Below are 20,944 nucleotides of genomic sequence, written 5' to 3'. Positions count from 1 at the left end.
CCTGGAGTGTATGAAAGAGAACTTCTGACACAGCTGCTAAAGGAGTCAGCTAGGGAACACATCCTCTGCACCTGCTGTTCGTGAACAGAAAAGGACGTGTGGGTGATGCAATGGCTGAAGCGTAACGATCACAAAATGACAGGGTTTTTGATTCTCAGAGAAGTAAGGACAGGGGTCAACAGAACTGATACCCTGGGCTTCCACAGGACAGACTTGGGCCTGTTTAGGAGACTGGTTGACTGAGTTCCTTGGGAGGTGGCCCTGAAGGGCAAAGGGGTCCAGGAAGACTGGATGATCATCAAGAAGAAAAAACTGAAGGTGCAGGAGCACATCTTCCCCATGTGCCAAGAAAAACCAGGGGGGAAGAAGACCGGCCTGGCTGAACAGAGAGATTTGGCTGGAACTCAGGAAAATAATTAAGAAAGTCTATGATGTTTGAAAGAAGGAGCATGCAACTCAGGAGGATTACAAAATTGTCATGAGGTTATGCATGGAGCAAATTAGGAGGGCCAAAGCCCAAATAGAACTTAATCTGGCTACTGCCATAAAAAGCAATTAAAAATGTGTCTATATGTACATTAGCAACAGCAGGAGAGCTAAGGAGAAGCTCTATCCCTTACTGGATGCAGGGTGAAACATAGTGACAAAGGATGAGGAAAAGGATGAGATACTTGATGTCTTTGCCTCAGTCTTTATAGCAAAGGTACCCAGCCCCCTGAGCTGGAAGGCAGGGAACACAATGAAGCCCCACAATCCAAAAGGAAATGGTCAGCAGCTTCCTACACTACTTACACAAGCACAAGTCTATGGGGTCAGATGGGATCCAACCAAGGGTACTGCGGAAGTTGGCAGAAGTGCTCACCAAAGCACTTTACATCATGTACCAGCAGTCCTGGCTTACTGGGAAAGTTTCCCTGGACTGGAGGTTCCCTCAAGTGATTTTTCAAGTGCCAGGCCAAAACAGTCCCTGATGCACGTGTTAAAATTATGCAGCCTTTATTTTCTACTTTTATGAAAAGCTGAGCTTATATGTAAACTATTGGACTATATATATTAGAAAGTTACAGAAAAGTCTTGGATCATCAGGAATAACGCTTTCAGCTTTCAACCTAATGTGAACAGTCTGCAGACTTAAATATCGCCTGCAAAACAGCATCAGTTGATCCGTACTTCAATTGTATGGACCAGAATCTGCCAAGCTATGAAATCTACCAGGTTGCAACTACTGGTAACAAACAGGATAGGTGCCTATCCTTCCAGCAGTAAAAGATCCATCCTGTTACAAAGCCTAAAAAGAGCTAAAAGATGACTTACTTCCTTGCTGAAAGCATCCTGATGTCCTCTAGAAAGGATGTAGAAAATCTACTAATTAATATTTTTCTCCCTTTTTCTCACCACAACTACTTGCTGTGATTCTTACACAACTCGCTTAACTACCCTCCACCTTCACAAACGTACTCCTTCCAATCTGCTTACTAGCTCCTGCTTAGTAAGCAATACATGTATCTAGCTTTTAAGTCATCACAGTAGTTCTTCTCAGGCCCTTGAAATTGTAGAAAGAAGAATCAGCCATCTAATATTGTCAGTTGAGACATCAAAGCAACTTCATAGGCTCAAGTTAAAGCAAATTTCAGAAGTCTTTAGCTCAAAATTATTATTCTAAAAATAAATTTTAAGAAAGTTTGAAAAAAATTGGTTTACTAGTAGGGAAACAGGAAAATTCACACTTCCCAGTGGGAGTATCCAACAACTAAGAAACATTTTCAGAAAAATCTAATAGGTAGCATTTCAGGCAAATGTTAGTGCTCATTAGGGGAAAAAAAAAAACACAAAAAACTACAAGTTTACCAACATAAGAAATAACTGAAGTTTGGGATACAGGTAAGTCATGAAGTTTTGCCATGTGTCTCCACCTCTTTGGTAGAAGGCATTCAAATTAAATATTTGAACAAGCTTTCATAAATTTATCTGAAACTTGTAACTTATTCTTTTTGGATCCACCTAAATTTCCTTGTCATTAGGCAGCATTTGACTTTCCCTTTTTCAAACATAATTCATCTATGAAGAACATGTTCTCACTACTGATACCATATTTCTAATTCATACTAAGCTACACTCTGAATATCAGCATCTACTCAGTATTTCAGGAGCTAATTATTCCCAACTTTGTACTTTTAAAGGTAACTAGATGCAATATTTGGACTTGTAGCACTTGGATCTGGAAAGGTGCTATTATCAAGTATTTAATATTTGCTATGATCAAGCATCAAATTGAGTGATAAGGTCGAAATGACAAAGAAAATTATTTTTTCTGCAACCTACAATATCATCACATGCATTTTTGCATAATATATCCATTCTATGATTTTAAATTTAACCTAAAATAGCTTGTGCAGAGATTCTTTTTGTAAAAGTAAAAAATTTAACCACAGTCATTACTCCGCATAGCCTAAGGAACTCTGGGCAAAAATTCCTGCTAATTTCAACTGAAATTAGACAATTAGCTCATTGGGGGAATTTGAAACACTGAATAAGACTTTTAAGTAGAAACATTAAAATATTTCCCAATAAATACATTTTCCAAAAGGGTGTTTAGTCATGTTTTCTATACAGGTAAGTGGGATATAGAAACAGCCCTAGTCTAGACACTGTTTGCTCAGAAAGGTTATACTGTCATTATAATTTTGTATTTTATGAGCAAATAAGAATTTAGAATGACATTTAAAAGTAATTTCTACTAATGAAATAATTTAAATTAAAAAAAAAAACCTTTCTAAAAAAGCTGCCTGTTTGGAAATAAAATCCAAGATTGTTAAGTGTTCCTTACATTGTTATTCTCTTGTTTCAATTTGTATCACAAATGGTGTGGCCAGCAGGACCAGGGAAGTGACTGGTCCCCTGTACTTGGCCCTGATGAGGCCACATCTCCAGTCCTGTGTTGGTTTTGGGCCCCTCCCTACAAGAAGGTGTTTAAGAGATGGGTGGATTTTGCATTGGGGGGAATTATTTAGTAGGTTGACAGGGCTGGGACAAAGGCTGGACTCAATGATCTCCTAGGTCTCTTCCAGCTGATACAATTCTATGATTATAGAAGGACACTGAGGTGCTGGAGCATGTTCAGAGAAGGGCAACAAACCTGATGAAAGGTCTAGAGCAAAAGTGTTATGAGAAGCAGCTGAGGGATTTGGGGATGTTTAGTCTGGAGAAAAGGAGGCTGAGGGGAAACCTTATGGCTCTCTACTACTACCTGCAAGGAGCCTGTGGCAAGGTGGGAGTTGGTCTTTTCTCCCAAGTAACAAGCAACAGGACAATAGGAATTGGCCTCAAGTTGCACCAGAGGAGGTGTGGACTGAATCTTAGGAAAAATTTCTTCACCTAAAGGGTTATCAAGCATTGTAACAGGCTGTCCAGAGAAGTGGTTGAGTCACCAACCCTGGAAGTAAACAAAAGACGTGCAGATGCGGTGCTTGGGGACACGGTTTAGTGGGAGACTTAGCAATGCTAGGTTAATGGTTGGAGTCAATGATCTTAAAGGTCTTTTACAACCTAAACAATTCTGTGACTCTTTAAACTGCCTTTCCTAATTTACAGAAGAACTGCCAATAAGTTAGCCAAGAAGTTGTGTTCTCAGCTGAATGAGGCACAAGTGGTCTTCTCTCCTCCCTACTTGTCAGTAAGAAAAAACCCCACTTATCAGGAAGCTTTATGTGAGAGGATAAACATCCTTACCAGCATAATCACATAAGTGGGCACCTTCTGCTGGATCTCTGGTACAGTAATGCATTTAATTTTGTATCAGATAGGACTCCTGTGCATATTCCACTTCCAAATGTTCCATGAAGTCACATTCGAGAAGATACCCACTAATATTTGGAGCTTACAATACTACTGCAGCTGAACCCAAATTAGAAAATCATGGACTAAATTTAAAGAAATTCAGTAATATTCACAATATAGAATTCTTTATTTAGGCCCACAACATCAATTTATCAAAATCCAAGGAGTCTTTTTCATTCCAGCTACCTCAGATTTTCTTTTGCCAGAAGCTCCAGTTTTACATAGTGAAGAATGCTGCAAGCATCTGAAGGTAGGTTTGACCTCAAACACTACTTACAGATCAAGTTACTGCTGTGCTCCTTTGTAAAGAGCACCCTGCAGCCCTGCTAAGGAACTATATTGACTTCTCCAGCATGGGAATGGCTAAGCAAAAATTCAAGTGGCTTCTTTCTTGCCAACAGGAAGGTTTGTTAGCCTAGGAAAACACTGCCGGCCTATCAATTGCATTTTGTGAAGGAACACCAATTCTTAAACGTGGTGAGTTACCTGCATTAGGAATGCAATTCTTAACAATGTAAACAAAGAGAACGACAAGCTAAACACACAGGATTCTTGAGCTACTCTAAAAAAAAAGATAATTGTTGAATTAATTTCATATTTACAACACCTAGAGTATTTCATACACTAGAGCTCTTTATTACAGAAAGACTTAAAGATGCTCTTTCAGAGGAGTTTCCAGTTGACCTCTGCTCACAGGTCTTCAAAGGCAAGGTTAATTGACATCTAGGAAGTGCAGAAAAAAATACCTCGTTCATCTTTGATATTAGTGTAAATAATAAATGTTGATTTATAATTAGGAGTTTCTTTAGCAGCAGCTGGTTGGCCATACACTTTGGACTCATGAATAAGTAAAAGCAACAAAAAAATACAGATGCAGCCTAATGTAAAGTCAGCAGTGCACTGGCAGTTATCCTTGAGAAGGGAATGGGCATTTTCTTCAGATCACAAAAAGGACAATTAAAGTAAAAACAAACGTTAAAAGATGTGGACTTCTGAGATTTTTGTTAAGAGAAGTCTGAACTGAATTTAAGTGTACATAGCAAGAAACACCCTACACGCCACTGTAGCGTTCAAGGTAACTCTTCAGGCTAAGCACTTACCTGTTCTGACAACACCGATGTATATTCTTAACACTTAAATTGAAAATAAATAAATAAAATGAAGAATCATGACCAATGAAGGCCCAAAGACAATCTATTACTTCTTCCTGAGCTAGCACTAAAAATGGAGTACAAAACTGCACAGAAGAGATCCAAAGATCTTCAAATTCTAGTCCTTAATGCACTACATCACCTTCACTAGCAGCAAAAGACAACCACCGTCATTCCTCAAACCCTTCTGAACTCACATTGCTGCTATGGGAAAAAAACAAACCCAAAACACAATTGCTACTATAATCAGATCAAGTGGAAAAGCAGAAAAATCTATAATAAAGGGAAGGTCTAAGATGAATACTTCTCTCTCCTAGAATAAGCAGAGAATGGACTTAGAACTTGAATGAAGTCCACTGCACTTGCCAGAGAAGGAAACTGACCACAAAGCAAGACTTCCGAAGCCTTACAAGAGGCAGGAAACCACACTGAGAGAATATTGGCAATATTCGAGGACAAAGTATTAATTTGCATAACAAATACAAAACATCTGAATGGCAATCACACTTCACAAGCTTTGAACTGAGCAGTAACTCATTAAAGTTGTTCTATGAGTAATTTGTACATGGTGTCTATACAGTTATCCAAGAAACACTAAAATGAGGTTTCAGTAAGCAGCAGTAATGCAAACTGCTTTATTTGTACTTTTTATGGACATTTTGATAGCTTAAGCTTTATGCATTCACCTATGCAAATGACAAGCTACACTCCAGAACATCAAGGAAAAACTCCCCAAAATATAAATTTAGAATTTATAAAGCTCAAGAGTTGTTTTTGGAACTCGGTGCACATCTATGTACTTCATTAACGCAGATAATTCATTCACAAGTGTTTTCTGCCAGGAAGCAAAACAGGGCTGCTGCGTTGTTCGTTTGCATACTAATGGCTCGCGCAGTTTAAGCTGACAGCTGTGTCACTGTGTCTATGTTACTGGCTGTTCGATTCAGCAAACTGAAAGGTTTGTTACCTCTAGAAAGGCCTTTAGAGTTTGCTGCACTGGCAAACAGAGCTATGCCCCCATCAGTGACAGATGACAGACTTTTAATAACACGTCGGAGAAAATTTTCTGATCCCTACTCAACTACATTTAAAATTCCAGGAAGAAGGGATTACCTCCTCAGCTTTCTGATACTTGAGGGCTGAGGGGAAAGTCCTCACAAGTTTATCTACCTTTCCCACAAAGGATTTTATGAAGATTTTTCTTCATTTGTGATGTTTCAGAAAAATAAAAAATGAACACCCAATTACCACTAGCTTACAGGACAAAACAACATTTATTCTTTAGTATTTTACACTTTACCCTAATTACTGGACAAACTGGTTATAAAAAGTTCATCAGAAGGGAAGTTTAAATTTCGAAAATACTGTGCTCAAAACAACAAAAAGGAAACTTCAACACGCAAAGGCTAAGGAAAACATGTCCAAAAGAGACAAAGTGCAACCCATGCAATATTTTTCTTCTGCTTTTAAAATTAACTCAAACTTAGCATAACCTCCTTTTGGTGCTGTAGTAATGCAGGCTGAGTCACTTGTCATGGTATGGAGGAGCAGAAAGCAATGACAGCAGCAAAGGCAGGCCTTGCAGTCTATCTGCTTAAAATTCACACCCTTTCACCTTGTGTGTGTGTGTGGAAGAAGTAAGTGGAACAGAAAATCACTTCCACCTGGACCACTGCTTCTCTTTATCTGTTAAAGGCACATATATCACTCCCATCAGAGGCTTCATTTTGACACTGCCATCTTCTAGTTTGTCATACTGTTCCAGCATCTGGTTTCCCCCTGCAGGACCAACTGGTAATATCAATCTTCCGCCAGGTTTTAACTGATCTATAAGCTAGAACACAACACAGAAATTAGAATGTAACCAGCCACTTCAAGAGAAGCTGGATCCAAAGTTTGTTACATTAAATTAATAGCTTCGCCAGAATTTATCTACTATTATGTAGTGGATATTAGTACTAGACAGCTAAATTCAATTAGACAAAAATTTTAAAATGCACTGGAAATGAGAGTATCACAACAACATGGTACAACAACTGGTATTACAGAAACATTCACAATAATTTCACGTAATTCCAAAGCGAAGGTAAAACAGTAATTGGATTAACTGAGTTGGTTGCAGTTTTAGTTTCTACATAATAGGGGAAAAATATGTAAATCACAAATTATCTTTTTAAACTGCTAGTTTTAACTGTTTGATACTTAGTGTGCATCTGTACAGGCCAATGGTCCAATGTTTTTCAGCTAACTGATCTTCCCCTTAATCCCTTTGAGTAATAGTTGAGATTTGTGATTTTTTTTTTTAATTTATCTTCCTTAAATAATTTTGTCTACCATACACTCACTACCCAACAACTCCTCTTTCATTCTGTGAATGGAACAGCATTTTATGAAACTATTCTAAAACCACATGAATACAAGTAAGGTAAGTGACAAGTAACAGAATATGAGAGAAGTGCTTGGGTTTTTTTTTTGCTTTCATAACTAAGAATGGATGCTATCACAGTAGTCTCAAGGAAAATTCAGTACTTCCCAGATGCCATGAAAAAAGTCTTAATCCCTGTTTCTAACAACAATTATAATTAAGAACTGTTTCATTCACTAGTAAGATTTAAATTATCTTTTTAACTGTTACCTGTCAACACTTTGCTGGGAACACTCTCCCTAAAGGTCCATCTGAAAATGAAGTAAAAAACCAAAACAAAACAAAAACCAAACGACCAATGTCTGGAAATGATTAACCTGTCTATAGCAACTCAAACCTCCAGTCCTCCACTATACCACATTAAAATTCAGATTTAAAAAAAAAAAAAAAAATGAACTGGTATCTAGCATATAAAAATCATGCTAAATATTCCTATTGACCTGATGAAAATAACAGGGAAAAAAAAAAAAATCTTATCTGCAAGAAGGGACTTCAAGTATGCACACTCTAAAGACCCTAGTTACTCTTCAGCTTCTCTATTAATTGCTCTGTATCCACTCTGAAAGCTACAAACACATGGCATTGTCTGTATGCCCAGCCAAGCACGTTACTTTTCCAAAAGGCTCAATGCCTTGGAACCTGGGAAACAAATACTTAGATTTTGTAATTCAGTGCTTGATAAAAACAAATTATTTTATTAAATGTTCCAGTTCACTGTTGTAATAGAGGGTTGTCCACAAGCAATTTAAAAAAACGTTTATTTAAAGGAGAGAGGAGAATTATTAGAACATACAGGTTTTGCAAACCAACAGGAAGCCAAATTATAACAGGAACAAAAAACCCACACCACACAGTAATACCACACTGCTCACTGATACTCCCAGCAGTGCAAGCCTACCAAGTATTTTACATACATATATTTATGCAAAAAAAGAGCTCCTTAAAGCTAAGAGATTACTGAATCACATGCATAAAACACAAAGACTTACTGCTTGGGGCACAACTGGTGCTGCAGCTCCTACATGAATCGCATCATAGGGAGCTTCTTCTGCATAGCCCATTCTTCCATCTCCCACTGCAAGAAAACACCTTTTTTTAACGTTTTCAAAAAGAGTGTAGAAAACAGATGATCTGCCATATCTACAGGTAGATAAAAAGCTATGCTCAGATTTCAACTACAGTTCTGCTGAGAGGTAATTAACATGACATTCAAAATACACAATTGTAAAATAGATGCAACAAAACACCCTTGTACATACATACACACACTTACAAAAGATATGAAATACTACTCAAGCACCTGAAAGTAGAAAGCATGGATTTATAACAAAAGTTCTTGGAGACATATGGTCCACTCAGGAAAGACACCTAGGTATTTATGTGCCCTACCATTCCAGTGCAGGTGTCTTTTCCCCTCATTCATTCTTTTAGAACACATGCTTTGCTTTGCCTTCATGGACACCATTCCTAAATATCTTAAGTCTAAAACATTAAATCTCAGAAACATGGATCAGAAAACTCCAAAGGTGAGGAAAAGACAAAGCAAGTATTCACATGGACTACATACCTGTAAGTGCACTACTGACTGGAATAGATATCCATACCTACATTCATACATGAACCACCATAATCCCCACGCATTCCCCCTTGCCAGCAGACAAGTCTCACCACCCTTCCTGCGAACAACTGCTGGACTAACATGGATAGCCAGGTCACATCTGTGGCTAAAGCTCCAGATGGCTGCTTGGAAGACATTAGGAGTAATTAAATTATTCTGAGGGCTACTGATGCAGCTTCGGGTTTGCTGGAAAAACTCCCGGAGAAGCACACTATCACAGATGTTTCATACCATCCCAGTTATGCATGATGAAAAGATCACCCTTTTTATAGCCACTGAAATGTAGCAAACTAAACTAGACCCTGGGTTAAGTTTTGAAAGATGATAATGTGGCATCCACAGTATTTATAGGAAATTCAGAGCAACTTAGGCAAGCTCCCTCTGGAGTTATTTAGGTCCAGAAGAAGAAAATGAGGCTAAACCATCCTCAAATTCACAGTCAGTGAGTGCAGGAGTCCCAGTAATCAGTCAAGGAGAAAAAGCACAAGCAGTTGTTTGGGGTTTCCCATCTTCAGACTGAGCTTCAACTTCTGTGCAATTAGTATTATCACAGGTTAATTAAAAGGCTGAAGGAATCAAAAGAAATTCTAAGCCCCTGCCAAAGGCTGAAAATTTGTCAACTTTTTCACTTCCAAAACTCAAAAGGCAGGAAAAATACTTGGTGGCCATAGCAGGTTTCATTTTGACCGTAGTGATAGTGAGGGCTACCTGGACAGCAACAAACCCCTCATGTATTCAAGAGTGTACAGGAAGATATGGATAGCTGCTTAAAACAATTAAAATTGGAGAGTTTGCTGTCATATTAGGACCTGAAATAAGACCCTTCCACACCCAAAGCTTAAGGATTATAAGAGAGACTGTTCTCTCAATAGCCGAGAAGCTCCTTAAAGCTCAACGGCTTATTTCTTAGTATCATCAATTCTGACCAGCACAAGCTCCAACCAAGGGCCACAGGCAGAAGCTGCCAAGCAAGAACTACCAACGATTCAAGAGAACTCATGCCTATCAATCACCAATTCCAATAATTCAGCTCTTACTACTGTTGCCAGTAATCAAAGGTCAAGGGCTTAATCTCTCTGACTCTGCCAAAGCAGGCTCTACTAGAACAACCACCTCAATGCAGTCAAGTATATCATTTATATTTGCTTTTATCTTAGTAGCACTGTACACCTCCTCTAAAGAGGAAGCAGTGACGTGTTACTGCATCAAGCTGCTGTTCCATTGGAGAAGGCAATGGAGCTTGTACAGATATTGCATTCAATGATGTTAGACAGGGAGACAGAAGCTCATTCCCTGAGATGCAGCAGCAGGCATTAGAAGCAGTCATCTCCAGTACAGTACTGCTGGCAAAAGAGGAAGAGATTGCCAAGTTAAAGAAACAGCTGTGAAGTCTGAAGAACACATGTATTCTGAGATTATGATTCACCTTGTGTGCCATCCAGAGAAGTCTGAACCACTGACGGTGGCAAAAAGGACTCAAAACATCTAAATTCTTCAGTCTTACAATCAATTATCTAAGGCCAAAGCTACCATGTTCAGAATCAGCACAAACATCTACCAGGAATAAACCCAAAAAAACACCCACATGTTCCTTTATATGCATCAAGCACAGCATGGCTCTTCCCTTTTGACATCCACAAAAAATTGTCCTGGCTACAGCCATAAGATATATACCCAGCCACAATGGGAACGTGTTTTTAGATACTCAGAACATTAAAAAAAAAAACACAAACCCTGGCCTTCACATATTCAGCGTGATACAAATCATTGTAGTATTTGATGTCCAAGGGGAAACAGCAGCCCAAAATTTGAGTTTGTGCTCACATCCTGAATAACAGCACCTATGCTCCTCAGATCTCCCATTACATGCAGCCTGCTAATGAAGTGATCACAGCTGTAGGTGGTGATGAGGGGAGGAAGTAATGTCAGGACTTTCTGGCATTAAAGGGTTTTGTAGCTTGTTTTTGAACCTAGACTTGATCTGCTGATGATGGTACTCAAGCTTTCAGCATCTCTGTGCAGACCCATTTCACACAGAGCTGCAGCATGAGCACTGAAACCAAAGAAAACTACTTCACTGTGATTAGAATCCTCTCATCCCCCTCTGGCTATGTCTGCATCAGCAAATACTGTAGTTCAATAGAAGCAAATCTCTACAGAAAAACAGGTTTTGCTGAGAATCTCATGCCCACGCAACATACACATTTCAGAATGATGGCTCTGGTCTAATTCTAGTCTCATTGGCTTAATATCCAGTAACATATTAAACATACTTGGTTGCTTCTCAGAGCACATAATCCAGTCTAGTTTAATCCAAAAGGAATCATAGTTTGTGCTCTCCAGTACTCTCATATGAGCCAAAATGTGGCAAGTGGAAGTAACTGAGTGTTTCACCTCAAAAGGCACTCTCCTGATTTTAAAAGAAGAACAAAAAAATGCACAAAAAAACGTAAAACCCCCCACAAACTAGTCTAGAAGTACCCTAAGTACACCTATTCCCAAGTGCTCAGTGCAGTTCTATTACTGAGAAACCCCAAAATAACTGTGATGCTTCTGAAATGCAGTTATGGCATACTCAAAATGTGACAAAGCAATGGAGAATGTCTGAAGTGTACTTGTGAAAGTCAGCAACTGACTAACCTAGCCTTAATCCATACAGGTCTCATCACCAATCAACCCTGGCCTTTCAGGTTTTCTGTTTCTTTCTGTGTTGGGGAGGTGAGTGCTGGTGGTGTGGGTTGCTTTGTTTTAAAAAACAAAGCTCTGTCTGGATTCTAGTTCCACATCCAAAAGCTCCCAGGAATCCAGCACAGCTGGAACATTCCTCTTCTCCACCTAATTCACAAAAACGTACCTCACAACAAAACTATTCAGAAGTCTCTTAGTCATCTTGCTACCCAGTCAAACATAATACAGACAAAGATGTTTACTTATAATCTCAGACTCTCAAGAGCATCAGAGTCTGTTTCAGGTATAACCAGAAGTGTAAGTCCAAATTGCTCTTGTACAGCAACAATGGAAATTATCCCCCCAATTCCCTCCCTCTCCAGCCCCAACAGCCTCAGTACAACTTTTCCATGAAAGTTTATGACATAAGTGTTTTCAGTGAGGGACACTATTTTAAACATGTGTACAAGTGTTGACTTATTTTAAAAAAGTTTGGAAAAGGCCCTCGTTTACAAAAAGGGTCAGGAATCAAAATGAAAATTAAGGTGAAGAGCCGAACATTTCATAATAGTAATTATTCCAAGTGCTCAATTTCTTTTTTTTTAAACTTGATGAATAGAACGATAATAAAGTGAATGCTTTCCTCCTACCAGTTTTTCATCTTCTAACAAAAACAAATAAGAAAAGCAACACATCTTTTACTTTTTAGTCAAAAAGCATTACTTTTTTTGCAATTCACTGTTCTTGCATAATTTTAGCATTATTTCTTCTCAGTAACTCTAATTAAAGTAGTTTTGTGCCATTAATCACTTCCCTAACATACAAATACAATTAATTTTCAAAACAAGTGAAATAAACTGGCAGTATGCAGCACTGAAATCCAGTACTTTTTTCACCCGACTCTTTGTGTGCAGCTTTCTCAGTTACTGTATCAGAAGTATGGCGGCTGTGGTAAAACACTCGAATTTAGATGACAGTACATTTATTCAAGAAAAGTTGTGAAATTCAACTCCAATTTTATATAGCAAATTTAATACAACAGACCTTCAGCATGTAAAGCATTTTCACTGGAAAACACTGCCCTGTCAAGCTTCTCTGATAGAATGATTACATACTCTTTAAGAATAACATAAGTCATATTCTCAAAACTGCATAAAGATGGTATTTTTCAAAGGCCTGAAGACGACCTGGATTTTAGAGTTTTCATTTGGCTCTTCTTTCTTTGGGTTAACTTCTTAAATTAGAATTTTTAAATCACACCCAAGTCCAGTCGTTTTCAACAAGCTGCTAGAAAGAATATCAGTTTAATTAGTAAGTATATCAGTCTGATGCTCACCAATCAGTTTCACTCTTCCTGAAGACAGCAATGTGGGATCATCTTTTTTGACATTATTTATTGAGTCATCTACTAGTTCTTTGATATGATCAATTCCTACAACTTGTCCTTTGGGACCAACCTGGAATAAAAATATACAGTTGAATAATTTCTGCTAGTTTTGATTTATTTATAGAATGAGTATTCCTATCTCCTGAGCTCATTTCTCTAAATTAAAAACAAAATCAGTAGAGGAGTAGTAGAGTTTTCTGATGTTATTAAAACTACTGCCTAGAATGACACATCCTGACTGCTAGAAGCAACTGGCAATTAAAGTTTGTCAGTACGGTCTTACAAAAGGCTTGCTATAGTCACCTTTTTGATATATGATTCAGTTAAGTTATACTCTTAGGAGAGATTTCTTCCCTGAATTTTTAAAGTTGAGTCTTTACATTAGGTACAACAGAAAGTAACAAATGTTGTCCCTTTGTTACTAGAACTAATCTTTCATGTTGAATGAACTTACTTAGAAATCAAGGTTTTTCTGGAGAAGACCTTCCTTCAAGGAAACTAGTCATGCATTTTAGTCTAAGTTATCTGAAGAGCTCTATTCTTTCAGAAGCAAATGCAGCAATTAACAGTCAGGGACAAACTACTTTCCACCTGCCCTTGCATTCATTAATTTACTTTCAGATTTACAGCTCTTCCACAGGGAGAGTGGAACTTTTGAGAGCTCGTAACTCAAAAAAGTCAGAAAAGATCTGTGTGTTCTGAAGGGTAAAAATGCCCACTAACAAAAAACTTCTCAATTATAGGTACTTCTTACGGAATTGTGTCTTTATTTCAGAAAAATTATTCTGATTTTCAACAGAAGAGAAAAAGATTCTAGATCTTAAAATCAAAATGTTTTTAAGAGGATTCAGCTCAAAGAACACAATGACAGAGTCTGTCTTAGCAGCCTCTGTTGTCATACAACTTTGTCTTCGGACACATTTGAATGCATTGGTTTTGCTTCTGTATCCTACATTGCAAAGTTGCTAAAATTAATAACTGGTTTTCAACACCATGGGAATTTTTTTCTCTTTTATTATGGATGAATCTTATGTTAAAAACACCAAAAGAGCAGCATTATCTCTTCTTTTTCAAGTGGAGGACCACCAGCCTAGTCTTGAAACAGAGCAAGACACTTGGCAAGTTTTCACCACGACAACCATAGGTTGCTATCTGGAGGAATGTCTGGCCCTCAGTTGCACCAGGAGCTGGCAGAAGATTCAGTGTAGTCCACCAAAGGGTAATGTCACAGAAATTAAAATTCAGCAAAATGGTCATGCATGAAACACCCTGATACAAAGTAAGAGGACCTCCTGCTCCATGTCCCAGCCCTTTGCACTATTTCTAAGTCCTCAGTTAACCTCTATTACCCTGGAACTTTGAAGTGTGTGCAATCAAGACACTAGCAAAATGGCACAACTTCTGGGATCTCCGTGGTCTGTTTGGAATAAAAATATACCCCAGTCTTTTCATAATTCTAGTACTTACAGGATGAAAATTACTATTCATTTAATTTGCCAGCAACCTTTAAAAGCAAATAAACTTAAGTTTGTATGCTATGTAGACAAATTTGTCATCACAGTTTAACATGAAAATCCAAACAAAAATCTTAAAGATACTTTACTAGTTTAGGTAAACATAAAGCTTTTCCCAGAAGTACCACAAATGAGATTACCATTATAGCAGTAAAGCTGTCATGACAAGTGTGCTCAGGTACTTGTGCCACAAACATGAACTATTCATTCTAGATCTGAAGTAGTCTGAGAAACAACATCCACGTGATCTAGTAAGCTCATCCCCAACTGAATTTTGATAGAAAAGCACTTTACCATCATTCCCCATAACGTAATTCTTTAAAGTTGTTGTTACAGTTAGAAAGAACTTTACAGAGAAAATCAGAGCAACACATACTGTCTCATCTACATTCGCTCAAGTGAATGAAGGCAGATCTGTAACTCACAGCAGTAACGCTAACGAACAGAACAAAAGCATTTAGGCAGTGTTTCGCAAAACACATGTCACTAAGTCATTCCACAGCACGCCACCAAGGAGGACTGAGAAGAGGAACGTGGCATTCATATGGCAATAAAATGATTAACCTCAGCAAAACTGGAAAGAGATTTCCTTTTGGTGGTAATTCTGACTTCCCTGCAAATGTTTTCAGCTTTCTTTATACAGCTATTCTAAAAGAAAAAAATTGCACAACCACAACTCGTCACATCTTAAAGACAGCGATACCTCTACGCATTTGTAATTTGCATGAGAAATATGCACAGCTTCGACAAATGTCATAATGCTTGTAGGACCGGAGTTCCCATGCATGCTACTAACATTGTGATTAGTGACTACAAAGTTAGACCAAAAATAATACATAGAAACTTGAATGAGTGAGTTCCATGATTTCCATTAAACTGCAGTTTCGTCAACTTATTTCAAATATAATTTTTGATTTTTCTTTTTAGCTTTGCAGCTAGCACTTAAAAAGCTGAAACACACCTAAATACTTTGTTAGTGCATTGCCCAGTTCTAAACTTTCTTATCTAATTCTTAACATAGGAAACCAGAAGCGTTCACAGACTCAACAGATCAGTGCTTGAAACAGAAAATCAAGTAGCAAAAGAAAAAATACATATGAAAATTTATCATATGTATTACCATATTCCAAATCAACTTCTCAGAAAGACCAAAAAAAATAATCTAGCTGGTAGTTTAAGGAAGGTCTCTTCCAGTTACAAAGCAATGATAAAGTCCTGGAATGGAGAAGGAAGAACTGATCATAGTTCACTAATTAACTCAACTCTAACAGTACAGTAGTTACAGCCATCACAAAGCAAATTTTTTCATCTTTTCTTCCTGATGGAAGACAGGATACAGCCACAGAGAATTTCCTATGTACGGGTTGAACAACCCAGACATTAGGCTACTTTAAGATGTAAAAAGCATATTAATAAATAAATATCTTGGAAAAGATTAAATGGATAATTATAGTCATGCTCATGCAATATAGTAACAAGAATAAAAGGTTAATTTATATACATACAATATTTTGCCTGTGTAAACAGGATTCTTTCAAGTCTCATTAGTCTCCCATCATAGCAAGAAGATATAACAATTGATCACAATAAGAACATTCATAGCCACACAAGATAACAGAAAAATTGGGCTGGACAAGACAAACATGTTCCTCCTTCAAGCTATAAAGCAATGTAAGAAAAAAACAAACACAAAAAACCTTCCCCTCTAGGCAGTTTCTTCACCATCACACCTTTCACTCAACCATCTAGTATCAGCAAGGGTAATTCAAAGCTACACTGCAGTTCAAGAGGTTCTGATGGTCAAGTGTTTAAACTAAATCTCACCATTCGTGAAAAGCACGCTGTAAGGATTCCACTTCCAGATCCTACATCGAGTGCTTTGGCTCCTTCATGTAACTGATCAGACAGAAGTTCAAGAGCATATGCATGCTAAGACAACAGAGATAAAAAAATGCAAAATATTTTAAGTGTCTATTTTACCCAATAGATGTTCATTTCTTCAGTGATTTTGGGTAATGTACTGAGGATTCGTGTAAGAAATGTCATAATTATTTTGTTTATTTAGCTAGAGAGTTAATCACATGAAATAATGTTATTTTACTGACACCAACAAATTGTGTGTATATACATAGATTTATTTATTTTTTAAATTATATATAGATAAAACCTCATCTGTCCATTCAAGCTTTAAGCACACACTCAAATTATATATATTTATTGGGAAAGGCACCATAAATCAATTTAATTCTCTTCAAGTCTGGTGACCCTCACTGTTCTGGTAGTATAAGGGCCATAAAGAAATGTGACAATCTCTTCCTAGTGGTGCCCAGTAGTAGAACAAGGAATAATGGGTTTAAGTTAGAACATAGAAAGTTCCACCTCAACATGAGGAGAAACTTTTTACTCCGAGGGTGACAGAGCACTGGCACAGGCTGCCCATAGAGGTTGTGGAGTCTCCTTCTCTGGAGACTTTCAAAACCTGCCTGGACGTGTTCGTGTGTGGCTGCCCTAAGGGAGCCTGCTCTGGCAGGGGGGCTGGACTAGATGATCTTTTGAGGTCTCTTCCAACCCCTGACATTCTATGATTCTATGATAAAGCATTTAGCTTATCATTAAGTAATATACCCTGGAATAAGCTGAGACAGAGGCTAGCTAGTAAGGCAGCATGCGCTTCTTTGATCATCAAGGAAAATGGCTATTAAAACTCTCTCTTGTATTACCTGCGCACTTGCTGAGTCAAAGAGTAGTAAAAAGAAGTTGTTTTTTACAAAGGCAGATAGCCAGGCTCATGTATGAAATGCAGCTGTCTTATAGACACGCTTCCTGAGCTTTGCTTTCCCATGTGGTGAACCAGTACACAAACTAAGCTTAGGTCGCATGCTAAGAAAAAAACAATTTGCTCTTTAACGTTTCAGAGACAGCCATTACCACACTCCTCTTATGGCTTAATCCATCACACACAGAAACCAAAAATAATTTTATTGTTAACATTTGCTTAGAGGATACATTTCCGTTTTGCTCTAACACTTCAGATACTACTAGTGCTAAGCATAGGATGATTCAAAGCTTATGACTTAGGTGAGTTAAAATTTTGAGAACTTAATACTTATTTTTCTCCCTTAGGCACAGTATTTCTTTCTCTCCTTGTATAAAATTGCTAACATCACTATACGAAATTTCTGATTTTTTTTATATTGATAACTAAGTAAATTCTAACCCAACTATGTAGTTCTTAGTTAAGAGAAGCAGAGTTTTACTATGGTTTGACACCTTCTATTGCAGCGAAAAAAGTATCTGCTTCTATTCACCCTTCATCTCAAGTAAAGAATCATAGAAAAATCACGTCTGTGATAGATGTATGTACAGAAATCCCTTCTTAATGCTCAGTTACAGACGCTCTGTTCTCAGACCACTTGGTAAGAAACCTGCATCTTGGTACAATGCTTTTTTTTTTTTTCCCATACAAAGAATTTAAGGCATTACAGCAATACTATATCATAAAAATCACTGTTATCCACTCCTGAATTCTTATATTTTTATAAATTACAGAGTCAGAGTAATTTAGGCTGGAAAGTATCTCCGGAAACCCTGTGGTCAAACTCTTGTGTAACACAGGGGCGATTCAAATCAGGCTGCTGAGAGCTCGGTCCAGTCAGCTTATTTGTATATCCAAGAACAGAATTTCCACAATCTGCAAAACTTGTTCCAGTGTTTAACTACTCTGGAATGGAATTTTTTTTTCCCCCTAGAAACTAATTAAAATTTCTCACATTGCATTTTTTGTCCACTACCCCTCATCTACTACTGTGCATCTCTGAGAAAAATCACAACAGCATTACTGCAATCAACTGTTAGGATATATATTTTATCTCAGAAGCTTTTGGTTGTTTGTAAAATCACCTATACTAATCACATAAGCTTAAAGCTTACCATATGTGGAGCGCTGATTGTTGCTTGGAAACCTGTAAAACAAGAGAATGAAAGAATTGTTGATCGTTGTTCAGACAACAGCCTTCGAATCTTTATTCACTTGACTGTAAAATGCAATACCTTAACTGTCACCCTCATTCACACATGCCCGTGAACAGTTACACAGGTAGTCTACTTCAGAATTGAGCTAGGGTACATCAGGGTGCTCTGGACAGGGAGGGGAAAAAAAAAAAGAAAAAAAAGAAAAAAAAATAGAAAAAGGTTCTATCCTGGATCTCAGTTACAATCTCCATTTTGTGTTTTATCACTCTATTTCCTTAGCTTGATCAACTATGTCGAATTCCCAAGAGTAATGTCTCCTAGAATAACATAATGCCTTTTGCACTCAGTCCCTATGTAAAAACCTGAATTTGTTAGTCTGAGTTTCATGTAGTGGGGACCATGGAACTTCTGGAGACAATTATCTCATCTATTCTGCAATCAGTATGCACCATGAGAAAACACAGAAGAACACTCACCTAAATGTTTCTATGAGGATATATAAGCTTTTGATTATGTATGCATCTTAAAAGATTTTTGGATTTTCCCATACAATTAACAAAAACCTAGTACAATTCATAGTTTTCATCACCCACTACTGAAGAAAAAAAAAATCAAGAATAAAGAAATTAGTACATTTGTGTAATTCAGTCTCTTGCCTTGGAAAGATGCAATCTGGATGGGTAACAACTGTCCTAAACAACTGTCCTATCAGTAGATACTCTCATTTAAAGCCTGTTTTCATATTAAAAAAAATAAAATATTCTCATGTAAAGGCTTAAGAAAATCCACATGGATCTCAGCTGAATCATTTATGTAAAGAGAAAGACTGTTTCTGACAAACTGGATACAAATGATTTTTAAGTATTTAAACATGCAACACCACAAATTGCTGTGGTTTAAAAAAATAAATACATATTTACACATAGTAATACCAACTAAAGAACATCTGTCTACTTGATGTATTCAAGTATGCCAATAGCATTCCATAACAAACGGAAACTCAGTTAAAATAAATGTACTTAATAATATGATAAGGAATTAAGCAAGCTTCCAAATTAAAAAAAAATGTTCGTATTCTTACCATATATATGACAAAGGCAGTCGTAGTTATGCAAATTAGAAAAATCTCAATAATTTTTACAAGATGCTCTTACCTATAGACTGTGGAGAATCCATATAAGGGTTGTATTTTGCATAGTGGCAACGGTCTGTAGCCAGCATTACTTCAAATACCTTGTCTGATTTGATTATCCCATTTTCTATTAAAAAAAAAAAAAAGATTGGAGGCATTGTTTTTCTTCTGTAATGTGAGAGCGTGTGAAATATATTGATATATTCTTAATATTGTGACAAATTGTATTACATTATCCGCTCTAACACTGTAACTTTCATCATACCAGTATTTAAGCTGTGGTCCACAGATCAAACAATGCTTAAGCCAGTGAACTTTGAACAAGCCTTTCCCAGCAGTTACAGATGTTTTTCTGAAATAATAGAGACCATTTGCAAAGATCTGTCCCCTAGAAAAAACTCAACTTCATTCACACCTTTGATATTCCTGAAAATACAATAAGAAACTAATACTGCTCTACACAACAAACATGATACTTAAGAAGCTAAGTGACTAATTATTGAAAAATATACAAAAGCAGGTTAGAAATGTGAAGCTGCAGCATCCTTGCTTAGTATTTTGTTTTCAACATCTGCTTTTCCTGTGTTGACAAAAGAAAAATATTCTTTTGCAAAGAAACTCTCACAGAATTAGAATTCTTATGCAGGGGCAGACTGTGGCCAAAGAGTTTTTACATCAAAGCACCTTGAATCTTTGTTCATTTTTCAAAACAAAATGTAAATGCACGTAAAATGTCAGAAGCACTGTGCAGGGCAGCCATTTTTCCCTGCAGTTTTATCAAAGTTTTGTGGATTTTTAACATTGACAATTCTTTTTTTAAAGTTCTGAAGAGAAGTTTATGAGCAACATAAAACTTTAGAAAATAAATGAAAGAAATTAATCAGCTGCATGAAAAGACACAGTATAAACTACAAACAAATCTCAGCAACGGATTGTTTCACTGAACTGCTTTAAACAAGGAAGATTTATTTGGAAAATTATACATTAAAAAAACCCACAAAAAACAGGTAATTCAAGTACCTGTAAAATCTAACCTAAAATGCAGTAACATAAAAATTGCACTAAGGAGCTTTTGTAAGACTTTCCTAAATTAAGTCACACAAGTGGTTTTTTCTGAAGTACTACCAACACTAACATACCTGTGCTCAAGACTAAGCTAACTTTTGCAGAGGTTTCCCTGAATGTTTACAGTGTGATCCTAACTACCCAACTTGGGATTTTCTTTTGTTTTGGATTCTTCT

General features: G+C 37.1%; 1 protein-coding gene across 2 annotated transcripts in view; it reads right to left on the bottom strand.

The window, feature by feature from the left end:
* Positions 1-19,914, bottom strand: part of PCMT1 (protein-L-isoaspartate (D-aspartate) O-methyltransferase) — a 24,042-nt gene extending 4,128 nt beyond the window's left edge. Inside the window, exons 1-6 of one of the 2 annotated variants that reach the window (XM_009873052.1) lie at positions 19,726-19,824; positions 18,530-18,561; positions 16,424-16,528; positions 13,035-13,155; positions 8,403-8,488; positions 6,653-6,822 (exon numbers count right to left, since the gene is read on the bottom strand). In XM_009873052.1, coding sequence (XP_009871354.1) covers positions 6,653-6,822; positions 8,403-8,488; positions 13,035-13,155; positions 16,424-16,528; positions 18,530-18,561; positions 19,726-19,792 — 581 coding nt within the window. In that variant the 5' untranslated portion in view covers positions 19,793-19,824. Of the gene's footprint in view, positions 1-6,446; positions 6,823-8,402; positions 8,489-13,034; positions 13,156-16,423; positions 16,529-18,529; positions 18,562-19,725 lie in introns of those variants that run through there. The other variant, XM_009873053.1, reaches the window with a different exon arrangement.
* Positions 19,915-20,944: the final 1,030 nt, after the last annotated feature.

Source organism: Apaloderma vittatum, unplaced genomic scaffold (assembly GCF_000703405.1).
Source record: "Apaloderma vittatum isolate BGI_N311 unplaced genomic scaffold, ASM70340v1 scaffold14187, whole genome shotgun sequence".
NCBI classification, from domain to species: Eukaryota; Metazoa; Chordata; class Aves; order Trogoniformes; family Trogonidae; genus Apaloderma; species Apaloderma vittatum.
This window is presented reverse-complemented; position numbering and strand designations above follow the sequence as displayed.